The sequence below is a fragment of the Salmo salar genome, chromosome 01, assembly GCF_965601325.2.
Source record: "Salmo salar chromosome 01, fSalSal1, whole genome shotgun sequence".
Taxonomy (NCBI): Eukaryota; Metazoa; Chordata; class Actinopteri; order Salmoniformes; family Salmonidae; genus Salmo; species Salmo salar.
In genome coordinates, this window is record NC_138291.1 from 17,270,785 (window position 1) to 17,298,100 (window position 27,316).

The 27,316-nt window shown below is 44.4% G+C and overlaps 1 protein-coding gene across 1 annotated transcript; it reads right to left on the reverse strand.

Moving 5' to 3' along the window:
- Positions 1 to 11,381: 11,381 nt before the first annotated feature.
- On the reverse strand, positions 11,382 to 27,041 carry LOC106568712 (ADP-dependent glucokinase). Its single transcript, XM_014139329.3, has 6 exons — positions 26,666 to 27,041; positions 24,591 to 24,750; positions 20,393 to 20,583; positions 20,196 to 20,292; positions 13,468 to 13,604; positions 11,382 to 12,380 (listed from the first exon to the last, which is right to left on the reverse strand). The coding sequence occupies exons 1-6, from the start codon at positions 26,856 to 26,858 to the stop codon at positions 11,674 to 11,676; spliced, it is 1,485 nt and encodes a 494-aa protein (XP_013994804.1). The 5' UTR covers positions 26,859 to 27,041; the 3' UTR covers positions 11,382 to 11,673.
- Between the last annotated feature and the right edge of the window lie 275 nt (positions 27,042 to 27,316).

Sequence of the window (27,316 nt, forward strand, 5' to 3'; positions counted from 1 at the left end):
GATAATGGGGAAGATGGGCGACACCTGGAGGGAGGTGGAGACAATCAACAAAGACAGGCGAAACAGATCAAGGTGTGACAAAGGGAATGTTCTCCGAACTTTAACACCAAAACATGCTAAAAGGGTTATCAGAAGGTTTTTTCTACATAAAATAAATAAAGATAGATACAATTTTCCCCTAATTAACAGAAAACTGGACACTCAAACATTAGGGGAACATTACAGGTAAAATTACATAAACATTCTCTCTCCTTAGAATTGTTAGCTGGAGAGGTCTATCTAAATCTAATCTAATCTATTCCCCATGGTGTTCAGCACAGCTGGGTGACTTTATACAGTAGGCTCAGGATGGTGTAGAAGGAAGTCTCTGGTTCTCCCACCTCCCCATCTGTCCTGCTAGTGAGAGCTTTCTGTCAGCTATGGCACATTAACAGAGAGCTGCAGATTTTACCGCACAGGGTACCAGAGGTGTGGACTCGAGTCACATGACTTGGACTCGAGTCAGACTCGAGTCGCAAATATGATGACTTGCAACTCGACTTTGACTTTAACACCAATTACTCGTGACTTGACTTGGACTTGAGCCTTATGACTTGACCTGACTTGATACCCTCCCCAAGCCCAAATATAAAAAATTATGCTATTAAAAAAGTGTGCAGCGCATCAACTCTTCATTTAACGGATTACAGTTTGAATCGGACAGCAGCCAATCAAATTGTGCTAGCTGAGAAAAAGTATTTCTCATGGCTACCCATGTATTTCCATGGAAATATAACGTTTATTTGGAAAGTAATACATATATAGATATTTCTAAAAGCATTCATGATTTGCGTAAATGTAATATACTATTACTCTTGTTAAAAATATGAAACGGTATTACATTTGGTGAAGCGCACATTATGACTGTTTAGGACTCGAAACTCAAAGTTTAGGACTTGAGACTTGACTTGAGAGTTGGCTCGGACTTGCCTGTCTTGACTTGAGACTTGAGACTTACTTGTGACTTGCAAAACAATGACTTGGTCCCACCACTGCAGGGTACAGACAGACAATAAAGGGGATCTCCAGATCTCTCCCTCTCACTCTCTCGATACACACACATTCCATACTGCTGAAAGAGTGCAGACAAACAGTTTTTAATGGAACCATGCTTTAAAAGAAAATGTATGTGTAACTGACACAAAGTTAAATAAATGAAGTATTTCCAAATAAACAAGGTTACAAAGTCAGGCGTAGGGGCAAGGGCTGCCTGGGGCAGGCTGGGTTGAGATATGCAGGGGTAGGGGCTGGTTGGGCAGAAGCAGGGCTAAGGGCAGAGGCAGGCTGGGTTGAGGTATGCAGGGGTAGGGGCTGGTTGGGCAGAAGCAGGGCTAAGGGCAGAGGCAGGCTGGTGGAGGTATGCAGGGGTAGGGGCTGGTTGGGCAGAAGCAGGGCTAAGGGCAGAGGCAGGCTGGTGGAGGTGTGCAGGGGTAGGGGCTGGTTGGGCAGAAGCAGGGCTAAGGGCAGAGGCAGGGTGGGTGGAGGTGTGCATGGATCCTCTGATGCTGACTGTAGCTCCATTGTGGTCCCTCCTGCTGTACGTCCCTGTTGCACAACAGACACCTACAGAAGGGAGGGACCACAGCACAGACAGATTTGATGATGTCCAAAATCACAAGTGAGTAGGCTACTTTCAGGAAAGTCTGCCTCTGCGGATTCAGCCTGGTCCTACCTATGGGGGTCCATGGGTGAGGATGGGAGGTTCTGGGGCATCCCAGGGCCATGCCTGGTGTGTGGGGGTTGGTGTCCCAATCAGAACTGCCCTGGGGTGGGTGGACCCTGGGCACTAGGCCCATCTATGAGGGACAACGGTTCAACCACCAATAAATCCAGTCAATCATAGTTGCATAATAAACTTTGGAATCGTTTATGTTAATTTTCCTTGAAAAGGGAAACAACTAATCATTGTAGTCAATATGGTCAAATTGAACACTGAGAAATAGCCTGCCTAGTGGTTAGAGCGTTGGATTAGTAACCGGAAGGTTGCTGGATCGAATCCCTGAGCTGACAAGGTAAAAATCTGTCGTTCTGCCCCTGAGCAAGGCAGTTAACCCACTGTTCCCCGGGCGCCGAAGACGTGAATGTAGATTAAGGCAGCCCCCCGCACCTCTATGATTCAGAGGGGTTTGGTTAAGACACATTTTAGTTGAATACATTCAGTTGGACAACTGACTAGGTACCCTCCTTTCCCTAAAATCATTATCACCTCAAACAGGCTCCTTGACATTGGTAGTAGCCAGGTTGTTCTATAAATTATTATATAGGATATATATAGGATATATACAGTACCAGTCTACATTGTAGAATAATAGTGAAGACATCAAAACTATGAAATAACACATATGGAATAATGCAATAGCCCAAAAAGTGTTAAACAAATCAAAATATATTTTAGATTCTTCAAAGTAGCCACCCTTTGCCTTGATGACAGCTTTGCACACTCTTGGCATTCTCTCAACCAGCTTCATGAGAAATGCTTTTCCAACAGTCTTGGAGTTCCCACATATGCTGAGCACTTGTTGGCTGCTTTTCCTTCCCTCTGCGGTCCATCCAACTCATCTCAAACCATCTCGATTGGGTTGAGGTCAGGTGATTGTGGAGGCCAAGCCATCTGATGCAGCAAACCATCACTCTCCTTCTTGGTCAAATAGCCCCGCCACAGCCTGGAGGTGTGTTGGGTCATTGTCCTGTTGAAAAACAAATGATAGTCCCACTAAGTGCAAACCAGATGGGATGGTGTGTCGCTGCAGAATGCTGTGGTAGCCATGCTGGTTAAGTGTGCCTTGAATTCTAAATAAATCCCTGTGTCACCAGCAAAGCCCCCCACACCATCACACCTCCTCCTCCATGCTTCACAGTGGGAACCACACATGCAGAGATCATCCATTCACCTACTCTGTGTCTCACAAAGACACGGCAGTTGGAACCAAACATCTCACATTTGGACTCATCAGACCAAAGGACAGATTTCCACCGGTCTAATGTCCATTGCTCGTGTTTCTTGGCCCAAGCAAGTCTCTTCTTCTTATTGGTTTCTTTTAGTAGTGGTTTCTTTGCAGCAATTCAACCACGAAGGCCTGATTCAAGCAGTCTCCTCTGAACAGTGGATGTTGAGATGTGTCTGTTACTTGAACTCCGCAGCAAAGCTGTCATCAAGGCAAAGGGTGGCAACTTTGAAGAATCTCAAATATAAAATATATTTTGATTTGTTTAACTTTTTTGGGGTGACAACATGATTCCATATGTGTTATGTCATAGTGATGATGTCTTCACTACTATTCTACAATGTAGAAAATAGTAAAAAATAAAGAAAAACCCTGGAATGAGTAGGTGTGTCCAAACTTTTGACTGGTACTGTATATCCATTCCTGAACCAAGGAATTACCTTCATGGCATACCAGTGTAATGGAGTTATCAGCATGATCATCGAGGCTGGCATCAGTTGGAGACCGGGCATTCGGCTGAGCTGGTCCGGAACAGGGAGCCTCTGAGCGCGGGCATAATAACCAATCTCACGGCTGTGCATTCTATGCTCGAGCAAAAGTCGTGAGAGCTGCGGCATGCAAGATGCGGACAAAAACTCAGTTTGAAAAAAAGAGAGTAAAGAATGTTTTTCCTGGAAAGAAGTGGCTTCTTTGCTGTCCTTCTTGACACCAGGCCATCCTCCAAAAGTCTTCGCCTCACTGTGCGTGCAGATGCACTCACACCTGCCTGCTGCCATTACTGAGCAAGCTCTGTACTGGTGGTGCCCCGATCCCGCAGCTGAATCAACTTTAGGAGATGGTCCTGGCGCTTGCTGGACTTTCTTGGGCTCCCTGAAGCCGTCTTCACAACAATTGAACCGCTCTCCTTGAAGTTCTTGATGATCCGATAAATAGTTGATTTAAGTGCAATCTTACTGGCAGCAATATCCTTGCCTGTGAAGGCCTTTTTGTGCAAAGCAATGATGACGGCACGTCTTTCCTTGCAGGTAACCATGGTTGACAGAGGAAGAACAATGATTCCAAGCACCACCCTCCTTTTGAAGCTTCCAGTTTGTTATTCAAACTCAATCAGCATAACAGAGTGATCTCCAGCCTTGTCCTCGTCAACACTCACACCTGTGTTAACGAGAGAATCACTGACATGATGTCAGCTGGTCCTTTTGTGGCAGGGCTGAAGTGCAGTGGAAATGTTTTTGGGGGATTCAGTTCATTTGCATGATGGCAAAGAGGGACTTTGCAATTAATTGCAATTCATCTGATCACTCTTCATAACATTCTGGAGTATATGCAAATTGCCATCATACAAACTGAGGCAGCAGACTTTGTGAAAATTCATATTTGTGTCATTCTCAAAACTTTTGGCCACGACTGTACAGCTACAAGTAGAGAGTGAAGTTACAAACCGACTACACTAGATAAACAAGTTAAATGTTTTCCACACACACACAGTAACTACGTGTAGCCTGCTTGGACACAAGGTCATCACATTTCCCACACCTACATATATTTTAGTTTTTGTATTATAATTTTTCTTTATGCCAGCGACCGTCCCCACAGGAGGCCTTTTGCCTTTTGGTAGGCCGTCATTGTAAATGATAATGTGTTCTTAACTGACTTGCCTAGTTAAATAAAGCCTAGCTTGCAATACAAAAAAAGAGTATAGACATATGTTGTAATTAGCTATAATTATCTTTCAAGGCCTTATACTTCTTCGGAGTCAGGGGAGGTTTTGGAGCTGCTTTTAATGTGGGGAAGGCTTTTCCCTCCAGGGTCCTGGTGCTGAGGGTTGCTGAACCCCAGATGGAAGTTGATAATTGTTTCACAAACTTGGAATCTCTGATTTGCAGAATTTATTTTCAACCATTTGGATGAAAACCCCCTCTCCAATATGAACCAATCAATCAAATGTATTTATAAATCCCTTTTTACATCAGCATATGTCACAAAGTGCTATACAGAAACCCAGCCTAAACCCCCAAACATCAAGCAATGCAGATGTAGAAGCAATATGGATCTGGAAAACATAACCGTATAGGTTTAAACTACTTCAGTGAACATCATTTCATCAGGGACTTCATCAGGAGTATTTTTGGACCAAGAAGAAAGGACTGTCTCCCCTATTATTCTACAGGCAAACCAACATTAACTGAACACTTGTGCACCAGGTAAGTATTTTTACATGTAGTTTTGATTTACATTTGATTGAGTTGTCAACTAGCGTGAAATCAACAAAAAATATTTACCGCCATTGGAATTAGGTTAAAAGTTGGGTGAAAAAAATATTAAATGCCCTTACATTGATGACTTTTTGCAAATCCAACTAGTTTTCCACATTGATTCAATGTCATCACATACATTTTTGGGGTTGCAATGATGTGGAAACAACGTTGATTCAACCGTTTTTTGGCCAGCGGGCCTGTCCCTAGATTTGGATAATTATGACATTGTCTCCTGCACTATACCAAGTAATCCTACCCTCCTCTCCAAGACTAACCTGTACTATATATACCAGGTACTCCTACCCGTCCTCTCCAAGACTCACCTGTAGTATATACCAGGTAATCCTACCCTCCTCTCCAAGACTCACCTGTAGTATATACCAGGTAATCCTACCCTCCTCTCCAAGACTCACCTGTAGTATATACCAGGTAATCCTACCCTCCTCTCCAAGACTCACCTGTAGTATATACCAGGTAATCCTACCCTCCTCTCCAAGACTCACCTGTAGTATATACCAGGTAAATCTTACCCCTCCTCTCCAAGACTCACCTGTAGTATATACCAGGTAAATCTTACCCCTCCTCTCCAAGACTCACCTGTAGTATATACCAGGTAATCCTACCCTCCTCTCCAAGACTCACCTGTAGTATATACCAGGTAAATCTTACCCCTCCAAGACTCACCTGTAGTATATACCAGGTAATCCTACCCTCCTCTCCAAGACTCACCTATAGTATATACCAGGTAATCCTACCCTCCTCTCCAAGACTCACTTGTATATACCAGGTAACCCTGCCCTCCTCTCCAAGACTCACCTGTAGTATATACCAGGTAATCCTACCCCTCCTCTCCAAGACTCACCTGTACTGTATACCAGGTAATCCTACCCCTCCTCTCCAAGACTCACCTGTACTGTATACCAGGTAATCCTACCCCTCCTCTCCAAGACTCACCTGTACTGTATGCCATGTAATCCTACCCCTCCTCTCCAAGACTCACCTATAGTATATACCAAGTAATCCTACACCTCCTCCAAGACTCACCTGTAGTATATACCAGGTAATCCTACCCCTCCTCCAAGACTCACCTGTAGTATATACCAGGTAATCCTAACCCTCCTCTCCAAGACTCACCTGTAGTATATACCAGGTAATCCTACCCTCCTCTCCAAGACTCACCTGTAGTATATACCAGGTAATCCTACCCTCCTCTCCAAGACACACCTGTAGTATATACCAGGTAACCCTGCCCTCCTCTCCAAGACTCACCTGTAGTATACACCAGGTAATCCTACCCCACCTCTCCAAGACTCACCTGTAGTATATACCAGGTAATCCTACACTCCTCTCCAAGACACACCTGTATTATATACCAGGTAACCCTGCCCTCCTCTCCAAGACTCACCTGTAGTATATACCAGGTAATCCTACCCTCCTCTCCAAGACTCACCTGTAGTATATACCAGGTAACCCTGCCCTCCTCTCCAAGACTCACCTGTAGTATATACCAGGTAACCCTGCCCTCCTCTCCAAGACTCACTTGTAGTATATACCAAGTAACCCTGCCCTCCTCTCCAAGACTCACTTGTAGTATATACCAAGTAACCCTGCCCTCCTCTCCAAGACTCACTTGTAGTATATTCCAGGTAATCCTACCCTCCTCTCCAAGACTCACCTGTAGTATATACTAGGTAATCCTACCCCACCTCTCCAAGACACACCTGTAGTATACACCAAGTAACCCTGCCCTCCTCTCCAAGACTCACCTGTAGTATATACCAGGTAACCCTGCCCTCCTCTCCAAGACTAACCTGTAGTATACACCAAGTAACCCTGCCCTCCTCTCCAAGACTGTTTGCCAAGTGTGTACAATGCAGTCAACATTCATTCAAGCATCAAGTGGCTAATTTGACATCTAAGATTAGTAGCCACAACAATCAGACGTTGTAATAATTTTTGTAAACAATAGAATACCTAGAATAGATACTTTTCCTTTAATTCGCAAGAGACTTAATGTATACATTAACCTGTATATAGCCTGGTTATTGATATTTTGTTGTGTTACTTTTGATTTAATTTTTTACTTTAGTTTATTTAGTAAATATTTTCTTAACTCTTTCTTGAACTGCATTGTTGGTTAAGGGCTTGTAAGTAAGCATTTCACTTTAAGGCCTACACCTGTTGTATTCGGCGCATGTGACAAATACAATTTGATTTGATGTATCTCATAGGATCTGAGCGAGTGAAACAGCGCCCCTCTGTCTCTACGTGTAGGCCATCTATCTGGTGCTGTCTGGTCCAAACCAGTATGACATTGTTGTCGGCTGTAGCGTTGAAGGCAAGGGAAGCCAGCGAGCATCTGGCCTCCCTTGATTAAAAAAAAGTATAAAAAATGTGCCAATCATTGTTGAGCTAAACTAAGCAAGCTCAAATGTGAATGGTCCTGGCACACCCCAAAAAATTGTCAAGGGAAGCCAGCTTGGATTTGGCGTCGTTCCGATCAAATCCCATTGAGCGCATACATCATTGACAGAAAAACTTAAATTGTTGCATCTTGTTGTGTTGTTGTCCTCCGATGGCTAGCTAGCCAGCTAACTAAAATTGGCCCTTTCCTAAATGAACGATGGATGGAGATAGGGATCCATACTGGCCAATGATTATAACGGCGATTCTGATCCAACAATTAATTCATACATTGTTGTGCCCCTGGCTCGAGAGGATGGAAATTAGATGTAGGAGGCTAATGTTAACTAGCTAACATTGCCCATGATTGGAAGTTAGGCTAGCCAGCAATAATTTTAACCAGGTAGCCTAGGACAACAAATAATAAAAGTGTGTACTGTATGACAGAGTGATAGACTGTTTCATGAGTCAACATGTTTTTCTACTTGCGCGAACGCACACACACACACATAAATCAGAAACATGGACACCCACATCATATTTAGCTGATGTTGATTGGACTAAATTGTTTTTGGTATATTTTAGTTGTTACTGTATTAGACTAAGCCGAGGTGATTTTGATGAGGATGAAATGTTGAAGTTGAAATGGTGCTGGAATAGTGGAGGAAGCTCCTGTTTTCTTTGTGACTTGCGGTAACTCTCTATGGTTCTAATTCAATAGTTGTTTAGTAGTCCGAAAATGTCGTAAACATTAACTTGCTTGACCATGCTGTAGGTCATGTAATTTTCTGTTGCTGTACATGCAATATGCTTTGTGGACTTCACTGGACAGAGGTTGCTATCCAAGTGGCACAGCAGTCTAAGGCACTGCATCTCAGTGCTAGTGGCATCACTACAGACCCTGGTTCGATCCCGGGCTGTATCACAACTGGCCGTGATCTGGAGTCCCATACGGCGGCGCACAATTGGCCCAGCGTCATCTAGGTTACGGGAGGGTTTGGCCGGGGGGGTAAGCCGCCATTGTAAAATAAGATTTTGTTCTGAACTAACTTGCCTACTTAAATAAAATAAAACAAATGTATAGTTGAATTCATTCTGTCGCTGTGTCTTCTTATTGTCCTGGCCTTTAGGCCTATATCTCACGGTCGCACGGCATGAGGGGAGGGGGAGTTATGCCAGTGATTGTACCACGCACCGCTACGGTTCTAAGCTGGATTTTCCAGCAGGGCTATCCAGCAAATTCACACAGCCATTGAATTGTTTATTTATCTAGGCAAGTCAGCTAAGAACAAATTCTTATTTACAATGACGGCCTACGCCGGCCAACCCATAACCCGGACGACACTGGGCCAATTGTGGGCCGCCCTATGGGAGAGGAGTGGATCAACAGCCTGATCAACTCTCTGTGAAGATGTGGCGGGCTGCATGAGGCAAATGGTGCTCACACCAGATACGGACTGGTTTTCTGATCCACACCCCTACCTTTTTTAGAAGGCGTCTGTGTCCAACAGATGCATATCTGTAATCCCAGTCATGTGAAATCCATAGATTAGGGCCTAATTCATTTATTTCAATTGACTGATTTCCTTATATGAACTGTAGCTCAGTGAAATCTTTGAAATTGTTGCAAGTTGCGTTTATATTTTTTGTTCAGTGTAACATTACTTTGAACAACAAAGCAGCTTTCGGTATGTTTTGTTATTTCAGTATAACAAAAAAGTTGTCTCTTTTACAATGGGGGTCAATTGAAAATATTTTATCCCCAATTTGCAGGTGCGGTCGAGGGGGATTCCTTATTATTACGTGAACATCGACTCGGGAGTATTTGTGTAACCATGTAAACAACTAAACATTTGAAAAGTAGTGACCTATGTTAATTTTGATTGACGGCAGCTTGAATAAATTCCCAACAATCGGAACAGCAGATGTCGCCAAATAGCATAAATTTCACAAATCTACAAAATCTCATTCAATAACGACTCAGTATCTTTGAACACACCAATGAAAAGGGTCTACCCTTTGAGTGTGTCCTCATTGTGGGTTTGACAGATTCAGACATGGCTTGGATGAGCTGAAAATAACTGTGTAAATAACAGACAGGATAGACACCACAAGATGGAATGTACGTTTCTTTATTTCGCCCAAGTCACTCAGAACAAACCAATTCACCTGGCCATGAGCCATCCTTCCTTCCATGTACTGCGATCCACCTGGAAGTGTCTATCCCAGAGCCTCCAGAAAGAAGGACCCAGATATTCCACACCTCCTTAACAGCACAGGTCAGATAATCCCTGAGACAACAATTACGTCAGCTGGCCAGAGCAACACACACATTCATTCACTGGAGCAAATATATTCTGCAAGCATGCACACTCATGCAAATACATACGCACACACAACATGGGTGTGTACAAGCAGTTGCAGAGAAGCAGGAACACATGCAGAGGGGTGGACTCAGCTTGGAGTGGCATGGTGTTCTGTCTGGAAATAAATGCAACCGCCTTAAGAGGACAGTGGAGAAACCCTGCCAAGCCTACAGGCTTCATGCTGCATCTCAGTAGTACACAGCAGCTTCCTTCCTCCCTTCCCTCTGCAACTCATCTGATTGGGGATAGGTGTAGTTCTTTCTGATCAGTGCCAATTAAATAAAGGAAACAAGGAGAGAAAGCCACTTTAGACTGGTAGGATGCACCCAGTCCCCCTTTAGAACAGGGCCTGTATTCATAAGGAGTTTCATAGTAGAAGTGCTGATCTAGGATCAGGTTAACCCCGGTCCATGTAAACTTAATCAATTGCCTATGAGCTAAAAGATAACTGATCCTAGATTATTACTCCTTCTCCAAGAATCTTTATGAATATGGGCCCAGGTAAAGAGATCATATGGGCTGTTCTGCAGAGAAAACATCTAAATGACACAAACTTGTTTGTCTGATATAGCATACTTCATTTGCAGATGCTTTTATCCAAAGCGCCTTGTATGTGGCCCATGCAAGAATCATTCAAACACACAACTTAAGAGCCTAATGTGTGTATGACTCAATGATATGATAGGATGCAGGCAGTATACGGAGAGTGAGGAGGTTATGAGAAGAATACACGCTCATGTCAGGGGTAAAAACAAGTCTCTCTTTCACATTACAGACATAACAGAGAAACACTCCCCTGTGGTTGTCATCAATCATTACATAGGATTCAGACTGAAGATGACAACATCACAGTGCATTATGTGTACAGGCGCTAGACACATGAGATAAGGCCCGTATGCCACCAGCTCTAAATTAGGTTAACATGAAAACAGTCATATCAAAGGAAAGCTTTCCCCTGAGAAAAAAACTATAGAATGTTTTGGCTGAAATGGTGAAACTGTTGGAATGTTTGTTTTGTGCGTGGATATCCTGGGACAGAATGGAATAGCTATGGACACCAGATATGTATATATGTAATGCTCTACAGGGAGTGAATATGTGACGTGTATGTGAACAGTGTCTGGACCTTAACACACCTGACAAACACACACGTCAAAGGAAAACACACACACATGGGGGGCACGTTCAGTAGGACGCAACGTTTTGGATATTCAGATAGCATATTTCTATGTAGAACAAATATGCCTCTGACATGTAGAGTAAGGAATCACGTCAGCTCTATTCGTGGTATTTCTATCTGCAATATTTGGCTACGGAACGTGGCCCTGGTTGAGGAAATAGGTCCCATATGATATGAGTGAGATTATGAGATGAGCTCCACCTGATGGAATGAGAGAGTGTATGAGTGTGTGTGGATGTGTCAGGTCATACTGCTCAGAGAGAACAGGAGAAAGAGGAGCACAGGAGGAAAGGGGGGGGAGAGTAGGCAGAGGACAGCTAAAAGCACAGAAGAGGAGTAGGCTCAGCCCTGCCAGACACACTGCACACAGCATTTGCATTGCACCGGCAACACAAACAACACACCTAAAACCAGAATGATAAAAGACTTCACATGTTAGGGGATCTCTTTGCTAGAGTTAGCCGTTGGTCGCTAAAGTCGGCTCAGATCTGCAGCACCAGTCCTGCGGCAGAGATGTTGTCCCCTCCCCCTGCAGTCTGGTAAACATCTGTGCACACTAGGTTGGGCGCCACACAGATCTCATAGTCATCCTCGTCCCAGCAGCTGACAGGCCTGGTCTCCTCTAGAGGGATCCGCTGGCTGCCCTCCTGCCGGCTCACAGAGAATGACTCGTCCATGATGAGCCGCGCCTTGCTGGGGTCGATGTCCGGCGAGCCGCACACGTGGCGGTTGGCTGTAAGCGAGGCCTTGGCCACGGCCGACATGGTGTTCTTCCACTGGGAGCCACGCGTCACGATCATGGCCTGGAACGCCAACGTGTGCACGTGGAGCCTGGACAGCGGCCGGCCTTTAGCGCTAGCTGCATTAGCGTCCACGCCGCTATCCTCATTAGCATCGCGGTAGCGCTGGTTGACCAGGCGGTAGAGCTCCCTCATCTGGTCGAGGACGGTAGCAACGCGGGGGTTAGGGTCAGAGAGTACGGTGACGTTAGAGCCCCTCAGAAGGCTGAGCAGGTTGGGCAGCTCCTGCTCGTTCATCCCCAGGGAGTCGGCGTGGGGTAGGACCAGATGCAGCAGGTCCCCCATTAGACCCTCATCCACGAAGCTGGCCATCTCAAAATGGACGCCTGTCCGAGGGGAGGAGGAGGAGAGGAGATTGCCAAGCCGAGAGAGCAGGTTTTCCCTCTCACCTGAAGAGAGAGCGAAAGATAAATTATCAAAAGTAGTTAAACCAGTCTGACATCACAAAGCCGTGTTGACACAACATTGGATACACCCCAACACACAAACACTCCCGGTATGTGCTTTCCCACGCCGACTGGGGGCCAGTGGCCTGTGTGTGAGGCTACAGAGCTTTCCCACGCCGACTGGGGGCCAGTGGCCTGTGTGTGAGGCTACAGAGCTTTCCCACGCCGACTGGGGGCCAGTGGCCTGTGTGTGAGGCTACAGAGCTTTCCCACGCCAACTGGGGGCCAGTGGCCTGTGTGTGAGGCTACAGAGCTTTCCCACGCCGACTGGGGGCCAGTGGCCTGTGTGTGAGGCTACAGTGCTTTCCCACGCCGACTGGGGGCCAGTGGCCTGTGTGTGAGGCTACAGAGCTTTCCTACGCCGACTGGGGGCCAGTGGCCTGTGTGTGAGGCTACAGAGCTTTCCCACGCCGACTGGGGGCCAGTGGCCTGTGTGTGAGGCTACAGAGCTTTCCCACGCCGACTGGGGGCCAGTGGCCTGTGTGTGAGGCTACAGAGCTTTCCCACGCCGACTGGGGGCCAGTGGCCTGTGTGTGAGGCTACAGAGCTTTCCCACGCCGACTGGGGGCCAGTGGCCTGTGTGTGAGGCTACAGAGCTTTCCCACGCCGACTGGGGGCCAGTGGCCTGTGTGTGAGGCTACAGAGCTACTGTATAGAGGCAGGCATGTTAATCCCCCTTTAATACCAACAGTCTGCACATCACTGGAAAACAACCCTCCCCTCAATCGCCTGCTCTCCCCTCAATCTGCCTCACAGAAACACAAACCACTAAAATACCAACAGTCTGTTACTCAATGGGAACCAGCACTGCTCTGAAAATACCTCCGAGCCAGTATCCACAAAGCGTCTCAGAGTAGTGCTGATTCAGGATCAGGTCCCCGCCTGTCCATGTAATCTTATTCATTTTGATCTAAAAGATAAAGCTGATTCTAGAACAACACTCCTACTCAAAGGCTTGTGGATACGGGCCCAGGCCTCCCTATTGGAGACCGAGCTCAGTAGCGGACAAGGTGGTGAAGTATCCCCTCACCTTGTCGGAAGGGGAAGCTGTCCATCATTTGGAGCCCGCCCATCACCAGCAGGTCAGGATGGAAGTCCTGCAGCTTATCCTCAAAGTCCTCCAGTGACGCTAGGTATGGGTTATGGTCATCACTGTGGACTATGTACCTGGACACACACACACGACAATGGTCATAATGGACTATATTACAGGTACTTCAGGCCTCGTATTTCCCGTCATCGACACCCTTGTGTGGCCATAATTCCCCCTAAAAAAAATATGCCTTGCGGCCAAAGTGGCCATTGTGCCCTTGGGCTGAATATAATAATGAATTCCCTTCTCCCGCCTTCCAATCGCTAAGTTTCGAAGCACCTCTCACTCACATGGCGCTCTCAGATATCTAAATTCTTATTAGCCAATGTCCGTCATGTGATCGGGTCCTTCTCACATGCATTGCATGTGAGACGGTAGGCTACAAAGCAGGCTACAAATGAAGACAGACACAGCAACGGCACGCTTCCTTCTTATCAAATTCCAAGGCGCATATTGTAGATGTCAGAAGAACTGTCCACATTTACTTTTCGTCAGCCAACATGATGTGTAACAAACAGCAAAAGTCTATGTCAATCTACTATCCCCCATAGTACAAAAGTTGACGTATTCTATTGGTCATCTTGTCGTTCTGTGCAATAAATAAATATTTAAAACATTTATTAAACCACTGTACATCAAAAAAAGCTAATGAGGCTGATGCAACAGATCAGAACATTTAGCTTAATGTTGATAAGCTATTTCTTCACATTATAAACGCAGCAATGCGACACGGCAGTAAGCACAAATGTTCAAAAACGCATTTAGCCGGAAAATACCATTCTCAAAAGTGTACTGCCAATGCAAGTGGTTTCATATGACAGATTAAAATTTCCTTCAGAAATGTAGAAAGAGGGAAGATCTAAAGATGCAACAACAAGCATGGGTTGTTAATATGACTAGGACTGTGTCTTTGGCTGCTGGACAATGAAAGAATGTTGAGAATGAGAGAACGAGTTTATAAAACAATCCCCTCGACAATCCTATGGTTGGAACAAGGTAAGACATGCCTCATAAAATGACAAAAAGCGTCCATGTTTTAAGTTTATGGTTCAATAGTTTCAAAATGTTGACTGCCTCCGCTCAGATTGCAAGGTGGGTGACATTGCAGTGCGTAACAGCCCTTTCTCTCCTATCAGAACGAACACTGCCTCAAGTATAGACAGAATCAAGCCTTTAGATACACTATACAGAGCCTTTGGCAAGTATTCAGAACCCTTCACTTTTTCCACATTTTGTTACGTTACAGCCTTATTCTAAAATGGATTAAATAAATACAAATCCTCACTAATCTACACACAATATCTCATAAATGACAAAGTGAAAACTGGTTTAGAAAAATAATACATAGTTTTTTTAATAAAAAAATGAAACAAATACCTTATTTACATAAGTATTCAGACCCTTTGCTATGATACTCGAAATTGGGCTCAGGTGCATCCTGTTCCCATTGGTCATCCTTAAGGTGTTCCTCTAACTTGATTAGAGTTCACCTGTGGTAAATTCAATTGATTGGACATGATTTGGAAAGGCACAAACCTGTCTATATAAAAGGTCCCACATTTGACAGTGCATGTCAAAGCAAAAACCAAGCCATGAGGTCAAAGGAATTGTCTGTAGAGCTCCAAGACAAGATTATGTCGAGGCACAGATCTGGGGAAGGGTACCAAAAAATGTCTGCATCATTGAAGGTCCCCAAGAACATAGTGGCCTCTATCAGTCTTAAATGGAAAAAGTTTGGAACCACCAAGACTCTTCCTAGAGCTGGCCACCTGGCCAAACTGAGCAATCAGGGGAGAAGGGCCTTGGTCAGGGAGGTGACCAAGAACCCGATGTTCACTCCGACAGAGCTCCGGAGTTCCTCTGTTTTGATGGGAGAACCTTCCAGATGGACAACCATCTCTGCAGAACTCCACCAAATCAGGCCTTTATGGTAGAGTGGCCAGACGGAAGCCACTCCTCAGTAAAAGGCACATGACAGCCCGCTTGGAGTTTGCCAAAAGGCACCGAAAGGACTCTTAGACCATGAGAAACAAGATTCTCTGGTTTGATGAAACCAAGATTGAACTCTCTCGTGCCAAGCGTCACGTCTGGAGGAAACCTGGCACCATCCCAACTGTGAAACATGGTGGTTGCAGCATCATGCTGTGGGGATGTTTTTCAGTGGCAGGGACTGGGAGACTAGTCAGGATTGAGGCAAAGATGACCGGAGCAAAGTAGAGAGAGATCCTTGATGAAAACTTGCTCCAGAGCGCTCAGGACCTCAGAATGGGGCGAAGGTTCACCTTCCAAAAGGACAACGACCCTAAGCACAGGAGTGGCTTCAGGACAAGTCTCTGAATGTCCTTGAGTGGCCCAGCCAGAGCCCTGATCGAACATCTCTGGAGAGACCTGAAAATAGCTGTGCAGCAACGCTCCCCATCCAACCTGACAGAGCTGGAGGAGATCTGCAGAAAATAAATGGGAGGAACTCCCCAAATACAGGTGTGCCAAGCTTATAGTGTCATACCCAAGAAGACTAGGCTATAATCGCTGCCAAAGATCCTTCAACAAAGTACTAAGTAAAGGGTCTGAATACTTGATGAGGGAAAAAAAAACAATTTAATCCATTTTAGAATAAGACTAAAGTAAAACAAAAATGTGGAAAAAGTCAAGGGGTCTGAATACCTTTCGAATGCACTGTACATACAAAAGTATGTGGATACCCCTTGAAATGAGTGGATTCGGCTATTCCAGCCACACCTACTACTGAGAGGTGTAAAAAAAATACTAACTCCATAGTCAAACATTGGCAGTAGAATAGCCTTACTGAAGAGCTCAGTGACTTTCAACGTGGCACAGTCATAGGATGCCACCTTTCCAAGAAGTCAGTTCGTCACATTTCTGCCATGCTAGAGCTGCTCCGGTCAACTGTAAGTGTGTTATTGTGAAGTGGAAACGTCTAAGAGCAACAACAGATCAGCCGCGAAGTGGTAGGCCTCACAAGCTCACAGAATGGGACCGCAGAGTGCTGAAGCACGTAAAAATCGTCTGTCCTCGGGTTGCAACACTCACTACCGAGTTCCAAACTGCCCCTGGAAGCAACTTCAGCACAAGGACTGTTCTGTCAGGAGCTTCATGAAATGGGTTTCCATGGCCGAGCAGCCGCACACAAGCCTAAGATCACCATGCGCAATGACAAGTGTTGGCTGGAGTGGTGTAAAGCTCGCCACCACTGGACTTTAGAGCAGTGGAAGCGCGTTCTCTGGAGTGATGAATCACGCTTCACCATCTGGCAGTCCGACGGACTAATCTGGGTTTGGCGGATGCCAGGAGAACACTACCTGCCCCAATGCATAGTGCCAACTGTAAAGTTTGGTGGAGGAGGAATAATGGTCTGGGGCTGTTTTTCATGGTTCGGGCTAGGCCCCTTAGTTCCAGTGAAGGGAAATCTTAACGCATACAATGACATTCTAGACGATTATGTGCTTCCAACTCTGTGGCAACAGTTTGGGGAAGGCACTTGCCTGTTTCAGCATGACAATGCCCCCGTGCACAAAGTGAGGTCCATACAGAAATGGTTTGTCGAGAACGGTGTGGAAGAACTTGACTGGCTTGCACAGAGCCCTGACCTCAACCCAATCGAACACCTTTGGGATTAATTGGAACGCCGACTGCAAGCCAGGCCTAATCACCCAACAGTGCCTGACTTCACTAATGCTCGAGGCTGAATGGAGGCAAGTGCCTACAGCAATGTTCCATCATCCTAGAAGAGTGGAGGTTTTTATTGCAGCAAAGGGGGAGGACGAACTCCATATTAATGCCCATGATTTCAGCATGAGATGTGCGACGAGCAGGTGTCACATACATTTGGTCATGTAGTGTACTAATAATGATCCTAAATTATATTTGTCAACATGACTGTCGTTTAGCCTATTCAAATTCGGCTACATTTTTAGGCGCCTCATGTCGGCATCGGTCTGAACATGACAGGCTGTAGCCAATACGCATAGGCTATCAACAAACACTTCAACCTGTGGGCGAGTAGTATCGCGATACCACGGGGAACAAAATTAAACATCCTGTTCACCGCGTCTCCCAAACGCTTGTTCTTGTTTTCTAAACATTCTCCAAAAACCTGTCATTGAAATTCACACTTCTACTCAATACAACACATTGAATTTAACATCACACTGTTCAGTAGAATTCTGCATAGAATGGATGATTTGCTCATATTTGCAAAGGCCTACCTGCAATTTGGCTGGAGGAAAATACATCAGTGGAGGCTGCTGAAGGAAGGACGGCTCATAGTAATAGCTGGAACAAGGAACAACGCGAATGGAACGGCATCAAACACATAGAAACCGTGCGTTTGATACCATTCCACTGATTCTGCAACAGCTATTACCACGAGCCCGTCCTCCCCTCCTGTGACATACATGCATGATGATCTGCATATCATTGTCAGTAAGTAGAAAACACTGCATGATGATCTGCATATCATTGTCAGTAAGGAGAAAACACTGCATGATGATCTGCATATCATTGTCAGTAAGTAGAAAACACTGCATGATGATCTGCATATCATTGTCAGTAAGGAGAAAACACTGCATGATGATCTGCATATCATTGTCAGTAAGTAGAAAACACTGCATGATGATCTGCATATCATTGTCAGTAAGTAGAAAACACTGCATGATGATCTGCATATCATTGTCAGTAAGTAGAAAACACTGCATGATGATCTGCATATCATTGTCAGTAAGGAGAAAACACTGCATGATGATCTGCATATCATTGTCAGTAAGTAGAAAACACTGCATGATGATCTGCATATCATTGTCAGTAAGGAGAAAACACTGCATGATGATCTGCATATCATTGTCAGTAAGGAGAAAACACTGCATGATGATCTGCATATCATTGTCAGTAAGTAGAAAACACTGCATGATGATCTGCATATCATTGTCAGTAAGTAGAAAACACTGCATGATGATCTGCATATCATTGTCAGTAAGTAGAAAACACTGCATGATGATCTGCATATCATTGTCAGTAAGTAGAAAACACTGCATGATGATCTGCATATCATTGTCAGTAAGGAGAAAACACTGCATGATGATCTGCATATCATTGTCAGTAAGGAGAAAACACTGCATGATGATCTGCATATCATTGTCAGTAAGTAGAAAACACTGCATGATGATCTGCATATCATTGTCAGTAAGTAGAAAACACTGCATGATGATCTGCATATCATTGTCAGTAAGGAGAAAACACTGCATGATGATCTGCATATCATTGTCAGTAAGTAGAAAACACTGCATGATGATCTGCATATCATTGTCAGTAAGGAGAAAACACTGCATGATGATCTGCATATCATTGTCAGTAAGGAGAAAACACTGCATGATGATCTGCATATCATTGTCAGTAAGGAGAAAACACTGCATGATGATCTGCATATCATTGTCAGTAAGTAGAAAACACTGCATGATGATCTGCATATCATTGTCAGTAAGGAGAAAACACTGCATGATGATCTGCATATCATTGTCAGTAAGGAGAAAACACTGCATGAAACCTTCTTTACTCTTCAGTTAACACAGACACCCACTGTCTCCCTCACTCTCATAAAAACACACCAATCTCTCTCTCCCACAAAGACAAACACACACACTGCTCCCTACTTTTAAAATGTTGGGCACCAAACAGAATTGAAGGAGCAGCAGAAAGAAATTGATTTTTGATATAGTTTAGATTTACATTATGCCTATATGAATCCTACCTTTTGAAGCACATCTTATGAGTAGCAGACCCTTTTCCTTTCTTCCTGTATAAATCAAATGTGCCTAAAACTACTGTCAAGTTACCAGGTTGTTAGCTAACTAGGTATCATGACTGAACAATGTTGTTTGTTATCAACCAATAATTAGCGACCCAGGATGAGTTTTAAACAGCCTGCGACATGGTTTGTGAAATTATATAAAATGCGTGCGAATCCTGATATAATGAAAAAAACATCCCCTCCGTTAATATGAGTCATTCTTTTAACCGTTTAGGCAAGAGACAAGTCATTTTCTTTGCTGTAAAGCATGCCTTTCCCTCTCTGAAACTCAGAGGCTGCATGACAGTGAACTTGTAGTCTACTCAGACTGGTCTGTGCTCTCAGTTATAACAGGCCATGAAATGATACAATGTATCAACATTGCTCTCTGCTCCAATTTAACAAAATGTACAAATCTAACAACAGAAGACTCATCAGGGTCTCGGTCTGCATCCCCGCTCGCCATCATGGGTAAGTTATAGATTTTTTAAACTGACTGAGGAATAGACATGCATGAAGAGCAGACAGAGAGAGAAGCAGGTGAGTGAGGGCTGGTTGGGGATGCTGAGAGAAGCAGGTTTTTTAGTGCAGTAATTTTGCAGTGTAACAGCAGTTACAGTGCAGTATAACTGCAGTTGAACTGCATTACAGTACAGTTATTCTGCAATTACTATGTCCAAAATACCAGTCAACTGTAGTTACTGCGCTTTCAAAACTGCAATCTTTTTTTGTATGTATTCTAAAATGTTGGTATCATGACGTTTTGGTACCGCGATATTACAGTGGTACCAGTATAAGATGCATCACTAGTAGGTCCACACATAAATACGCACACACACACACCTGTTGGGCAGACACACACCTGTTGGCCCTGCGGGCGGTGTACTGGCCCCAGGTGGCTCCAGATGGGTACTCCAGGATCAGATGGATATCAGGCTCGTCCACCACATTACCTGCAACTGGACAAACAGAGAGAGGGGTGAGAGGTGGGGGATGGAATCAAGGAGGGACATGTTAGGTATGTAACTGTGATGACTGTGTGTGTACACACACACACACCTGTGATATGCTGGGACAGTACATCAGCGAAGTCAGGGCTAAAGCTCCCCCCTAGCAACACGTCGCAGCCCTCGGCTGCCATTCGACCAGCCATCACTGGGGCGTTGCCACCTATGGACCAGCGGTTGCCGGGCAACTCACGAGATGTCTCGACCAGCTGACTGAACAGGGTGTTGTTCATCACAAACCGCCTGAGAGGAGAAGAGGTGGGGGAGGGAGGTACCAGAAAAAGGGAAGGTTAGAAGGTAGAAACATCACTGCTTAAAAAGCATTACAAAACCATACCCAGAAACTTTCTAGAAGTGTGTGTGTTTGTGCGTGTGTGATGCATACTTGGCCTCAATGTAATCAGATTAACCTACAGGATGAGTCACAGCATCAGGTAGATTAGAGTTTGATTACGGTTATTAGAGCCCAGGCAGCACCTGTGTGTTGCATGAAACTGTGCCTTTCTCTTCTCTACATATTAGTATCAACCATGGTTGGGGTCATTTGAGTTGAAGTCACCCAATTCAGGAAAAGATTTGAAATGAAATTTAAAAAACGTTTTAAATAGCTTCTCATTTTCAGTTTATTGAGAATTGTTTAGTTTTTTTAATGATTGAATTGGATTTCAGTTTACTTCCTGAAATTGACTGACTAATTCAAAGTGACCCCCAACCCTGGTATCATCAAGCCACAGTGCATCAGTATACACATACAGACAGCTCCATGGTGAGAAAGGAACTCAGACTGTTTTCATTACAACTTAGTTCCACACACTGAGCACATAGCTACGCTACACTGCAACACAACTGAAAAGGGAGCTAGCATTGAGAGAAAACCAGAGCCATGTTTGGCAGCTAGCTACTTGTTGGGCCAATCCACAGTTGGAACAATAAAACTGGACACCCTGCCTCTGTTTTGGTAAAAATCTGAGGGATGGAGCTGGAGAAAGGTAGGTATAACCACTCATATTCTTAGACTGATCTACGGATGCAAGGACTGACCATCCATGATATCAAAATTATTGTTTTAACCATATTTTGAGGCTAAACAGTGTTGGTTTACATTTACAATGTTTACAAACACTGAAGTAAAACGGGATTATATTTTGGTTTCTGATGAGGTGTGACCGTTGAACCTAGCTCTGTCAAATTGGTTGTTGGCCAATGCTTGACAGCCATTTTCAAGCCTTGGCATACATTTTCAAGTAGATTTAAGTCAAAACTGTAACTCGGCCATATAGGAACATTCACCGTATTCTTGGTAAGTAACTCCAGTGTAAATTTGGCTTTTAGGTTATTGTCCTGCTGAAAGGTGAATTCATCTCCCAGTGTCTGGTGGAAAACAGACTGAACCAGGTTTTCCTCTAGGATCTTGCCTGTGCTTAGCTGCATTCTGTTGATTTTTTATCTTGAAAAGCTCCCCAGTCCTTAATGATTACCAGCATACCCATAACATGATGCAGCCACCACTATGGTTATAAATATGGAGAGGGGTACTCAGTAATGTGTTGTATTGGATTTACCCCCAAACACTTGTATTCATGACCAAAAAATGTATTGCGTTGCCACATTTTTTTCACTATTCATTTAGTGCCTTGTTGCAAACAGGATGCATGTTTCTCTATCCTGTACAGGCTTCCTTCTTTTCACTGTCAATTAGGTTAGTATTGTGGAGTAACTACACTGAACAACAAAAAACATGTAAAGTGTTGGTCCCATGTTTCATGAGCTGAAATAAAAGATCCCAGAAATGTTTCATATGCATAAATAGCATATTTCTCTCAAATTGTGTGTACAAATGTGCTTACATCCCGGTTAGTGAGCATTTCTTCTTTGCCAAGATAATCCATCCACCTGACAGATGTGGCATATCAAGAAGCTGATTAAACAGCATGATCATTACACAGGTGCACCTTGTGCTAAGGACAATAAAAGGCCACTCTAAAATGTGCAATTGTCACAACACAATGCCTCAAGTTGAGGGAGCATGCAATTGGCATGCTGGCTGCAGGAATATCCACCAAAGCTGTTGCCAGGGAATTTAATGTTAAGTTCTCTTCCATAAGCCACCTCCATGTCATTTTAGAGAATTTGGCAGTACGTGTAACCACGCCAGCCCAGGGCCTCAACATCACGGTTCTTCACCTGCGGGAACGTCTGAGACTAGCCACACGGACAGCTGATGAAACTGCGGGTTTGCACAATGGCCACTGGCTCACCTTCAATGGCCACTGGTACGCTGGAGAAATATGCTTTTCACGGATGAATCCCGGTTTCAACTATACCGGGCAGATGGCAGACAGCGTGTAAGCCGTTGTGTGTGCGAGCGGTTTGCTGATGGGGCTCTGTTCACAACGTTGACATGGTGGTGGTGGTATGCGCACGCATAAGCTACAGACAACCAACACAATTGCATTTTATTGATAGAATTTTGAATGCACAGAGATACCGTGATGAAATCCTGAGAGCCCATTGTCGTGCCATTCATCCGCCGCCATCACCTTCTGTTTCAGCATGGTAATGCACGACCCCATGTCACAAAGGCCTGTACACAATTCCTGGAAGCTGAAAATGTCCCAGTTCTTCCATAGCCTGCATACTCAGACATGTCACCCATTGAGCATGTTTGGGATGCTCTGGATCAACAGCGTGTTCCAGTTCCCTCCAATATCCAGCAACTTCACACAGCCATTGAAGAGGAGTGGGACAACATTCCACAGGCCACAATAAACAGCCTGATCACCTCTATGCAAAGGAGATGTGTTGTGCTACATGAGGCAAATGGTGGTCACACAAGATACTGACAGGTTTTCTGATCCACACCCCTATTTTATTTTTTTAAAGGTATCTTTGACCAACAGATGCATATCTGTATGTCCAGTCATGTGAAATCCATAGATTAGAACCTAATGAATGTATTTCAATTGACTGATTTCCTTTTATGAACTGTAACTCAGTGAAACCTTTGAAATTGTGGCATTTATATTTTTTAAACTGCTCATTGTTGTTAAACCTTAAACCATCCTCTGTTTTCTCCTATCACAGCCATTAAACTCTGTAACTGTTTTAAAGTCACCATTGGCCTCATGGTGAAATCCCTGAGTGGTTTCCTTCCTCTCCGGCTAGTGAGTTAGGAAGAACGCCTGTATCTTTCTAATGACTGTCTGTAATGATAAACCATCTAAAGTGTAATTAATAACTTCACCATGCTCAAATGGATACTCAATGTCTTCTTTTTTTATTTTTACCCAATAAGAATTTGTTCTGAACTGACTTGCCTAGTTAAATAAAGGTAAAATAAAATAAAAATAGGTGCCCTGGGCGGCAGGGTAGCCTAGTGGTTAGAGTGTTGGACTAGTAACCGAAAGGTTGCAAGTTTGAATCCCCAAACCGACAAGGTCAAAATCTGTCGTTCTGCCCCTGCACTGTTCCTAGGCCGTCATTGAAAATAATAATTTGTTCTTAACTGACTTGCCTAGTTAAATAAAGGTACAAATAAAATACAAATAGGTGCCCTTCTTTGCGAGGCATTGGAAAACCTCCCTGGTCTTTGTGGTTGAATCTGTTTGAAATTCACTGCTCAACTGAGGGACCTTACAGATAATTGTATGTGTGGGGCAGAGATGAGGTAGTCATTAAAAAATCATGTTAAACACTATTATTGCACACGGAGTGAGTCCATGCAACTTATTAAGCACATATTACTGCTGAATGTATTTAGGCCTGCCATAAAGAGGTTGAATACTCAGACTCAAGACATTTCAGCGTTTCACTTTTAATTCATTTGTAAAAATGTCTAAGTACATCACTCCACTTTGACATTATGGGGTATTGTGTGTAGGTCAGTGACACACTATCTAAATGTATAACTTTCTGAAGGCACTGTATATATCATTAATGTAGCAACTGCAGACTGCCCCTTTAAATAGAAATGGATGATAACTGGAGTTCAAGCCAAAGATTGTTGATATGAGAACGTGTGAGAGGAACGGAGTTAGACTAATAATTATGATTAATGCCTTAGTCTACAAGGTGTGGTAGCATATCAGGCCCTTGACTCTGAGTGTGTACCCTGCTAACACCATGTTGCTCCTCAACTAGAAATATCTCCCCTGGTCTCTTAGTTTCACACACGCGCGTGTTCCTAAGCGCCGTTGCCTTCTAACATGGTCCTTCAGTTATTTAACACCACACAGTGCTTGGCGACTCACTCTGCAGCGGCTCCCGGGACAAAGAAGTAAGCGAAGCTCTGTGCCAGCTGATCAGCGTTCTCTATGTAGTCATGATGGAGAGGCTGGTCTGTAGGTGGCAGGCCGATCTTATTCAGCAACCTCACCCCGTCCACGAGGATGTCTACACAACCCCCTAAACCTGGAGGGAGAGAAGCTAACAGTATTTAATACTGTAGACAATCACAACACAACCCCCAAACCTGGAGGGAGAGAAGCTAACAGAGAAGCTAACAGTATTTAACACTGTAGACAATCACAACCCCAGAGAGAGGAAGGAGACAGTATTTGGGAGGCAACATAATTCGTTGCCCCCTGCACAACAGTCCCCAATCCCTGCAGTAAGCTCACTATGTCAGCACCCCCCCCCACAGATATTGAATTATACAGTTGTGCAACAGCATTATATTCAAGGTTCAGAGAAATGGGGATGTGCAATACTGAGTATATGAGGTTATGTCTGGCCTATGCCATGATGTCTCCCATTCCTGTTGGGCTGTATCACCGCCTAGTACGGCAACTGCACCGTCCACAACAGCAGGGTTCTCCAGAGGGTAGTGAGGTCTGCCCAACGCATCACCGGGGTCAAACTACCTGCCCTCCAGGACACCTACTGCACCCGATGTCACAGGAAGGACAAAAAGATCATCAAGGGCATCAAACACCCGAGCCACGGCCTGTTCACCCCGCTATCATCCAGAAGGCGAGGTCAGTACAGGTGCATCAAAGCTGGGACCAAGACACTGAAAAACAGCGTCTATCTCAAAGGCTATCAGACTGTTAAATAGCCATCACTAGCCGGCCTCCACCCAGTCCCTGAACTTAGTCACTGTCACTAGCCGGCTACCACCCTGTTACTCAACTCTGCACCTTAAAGGCTGCTGCCCTATGTACATAGACATGGAACACTGATCACTTTAATAATGCATACATACTATTGTAGTAATTTCATATGTATAATAATGTATTCCTGTCAATGCCATCATATTTAACTATTGCAGTACATATAATACTCTATCCTACGTATTATGAAGATATACTACATATTCAATCCACATACTGTCCATAAATCCCATCACACACACAAACATTTATACTCCGGATTCCAACATTGCGCATCCTAATATTTCTATATTTCTTAATTCCATTATTTTACTTTTAGATGTGTGCATTGTTGTGATATAGATATTACTGCACTGCTGGAGCTAGGAACACAAGCACTTTGCTACACCTGCAATAACATCTGTTAAATATGTGTTTACGACCCATAAAATGTGATCTTGTCTCTAATCTCTACGTTACTCCTTGGACCCAGGGGCACATACCAGACTCTTGTCCAGATCTCCACAACCTTTAATCCGTCTGGCCATGTGTCTGCAGAGATAGCTGGGTGGGTCAGTATGTTGGTAGATACTGGGACAAGTCAACAGTGGCTTTAGGGGCCAGAATGCAGAAAAACTGGTAACACTCGTGACAGTTACAAAGCTGGATGCCTTTAGTAGTCTCCAAATACCTCAGGGTTCTCTCGTTTGTGTAAAGGAGTTTTTATACCTAAATGCTGAGAACACATGCTTGTTGCCCCAGAGTCCACAAAGAGGGTCTATACAGATAGCTGTTCATCACTGGTTAATGGAAAACTAGTTAGGCCTAAACCAACAACACCTAACTACATTTCCCCAATACATATACTGTACAGTACCTGATTGGCAACAAAGTGTGTAACAAAGAACAGTAAGAAACAAATGGGTCTGACTGACAATGTCAACGACAACAAAACATTCCAGCTAGGCTACTTCCCTAATTATTATGGCATTTGGCTCACTAGCTAGCTAAAGCTACATAAAACCACAATATTTGAAAATGGTTTCATAAAAAGCTGGTGGTGCTTGCTTTACCAGATAGTTTTCATACCAATCCAGAACCCCATCCAAAATGCACCACCTCTCCTGCGCATCAAAGCAAGGTTACCTAAACCAGAGATAATACTAATATATGTGGCTAAATTGAGCTAGCTAACTGATGTTAGGCTTAGCTAGCTGGTTATACAGGATGCTCACCTATCGCCACCCTGGGTCTGGCGTTGTTAATCCCCACTTTGCTTTCAGCCCGCAGCAGGGAGGACAGCACCGTGTCCAGCCGGTCATCCAGCCTTGACTCCCCGGGAGGTCGTAACCAGTACGCCAGCAGAACCATCGCAAGAGACGCTGCCGTCCCATACTTCATGAACGAAAACCCGCTTCCTCGCTCCATGGCCAGCAGTGGCTGCGGACTCGCCAGAACTCCTACAGCAGCAAGGACGAGAACAGCGCTAACTTGGCTTGCAAACAAACTGGATTTAAAAGACAAGTAGCCACGGGATGGCAGATGAGTTGGTGGTTTCAAGCGTGTATGCAGCTGGGTCAACAGTAGCTGTGGAGGGGGAGTGACAACAATGCGGAAGTAGCTAGCTCGGGGAGGGCACATATTCTTCCGTCGTCACTAGTTACCACAGCCCTAAACCACGCCTCTTTCTACAATTTCCCTTCTTATTAACATGTGATTTTAAACCTAACACTGACCTTTCATCACACTGCTAAATTTATGCCTAACCCTAACCTTACATTAAGACCAAAAATCACATTTTTGTTTTCATGAATTTCTATTATATAGCTATTTGTGGCTGTGTGGTAACTAGTGGAAACCAGATTCTTCGGCTTGCAGTTTGAGCT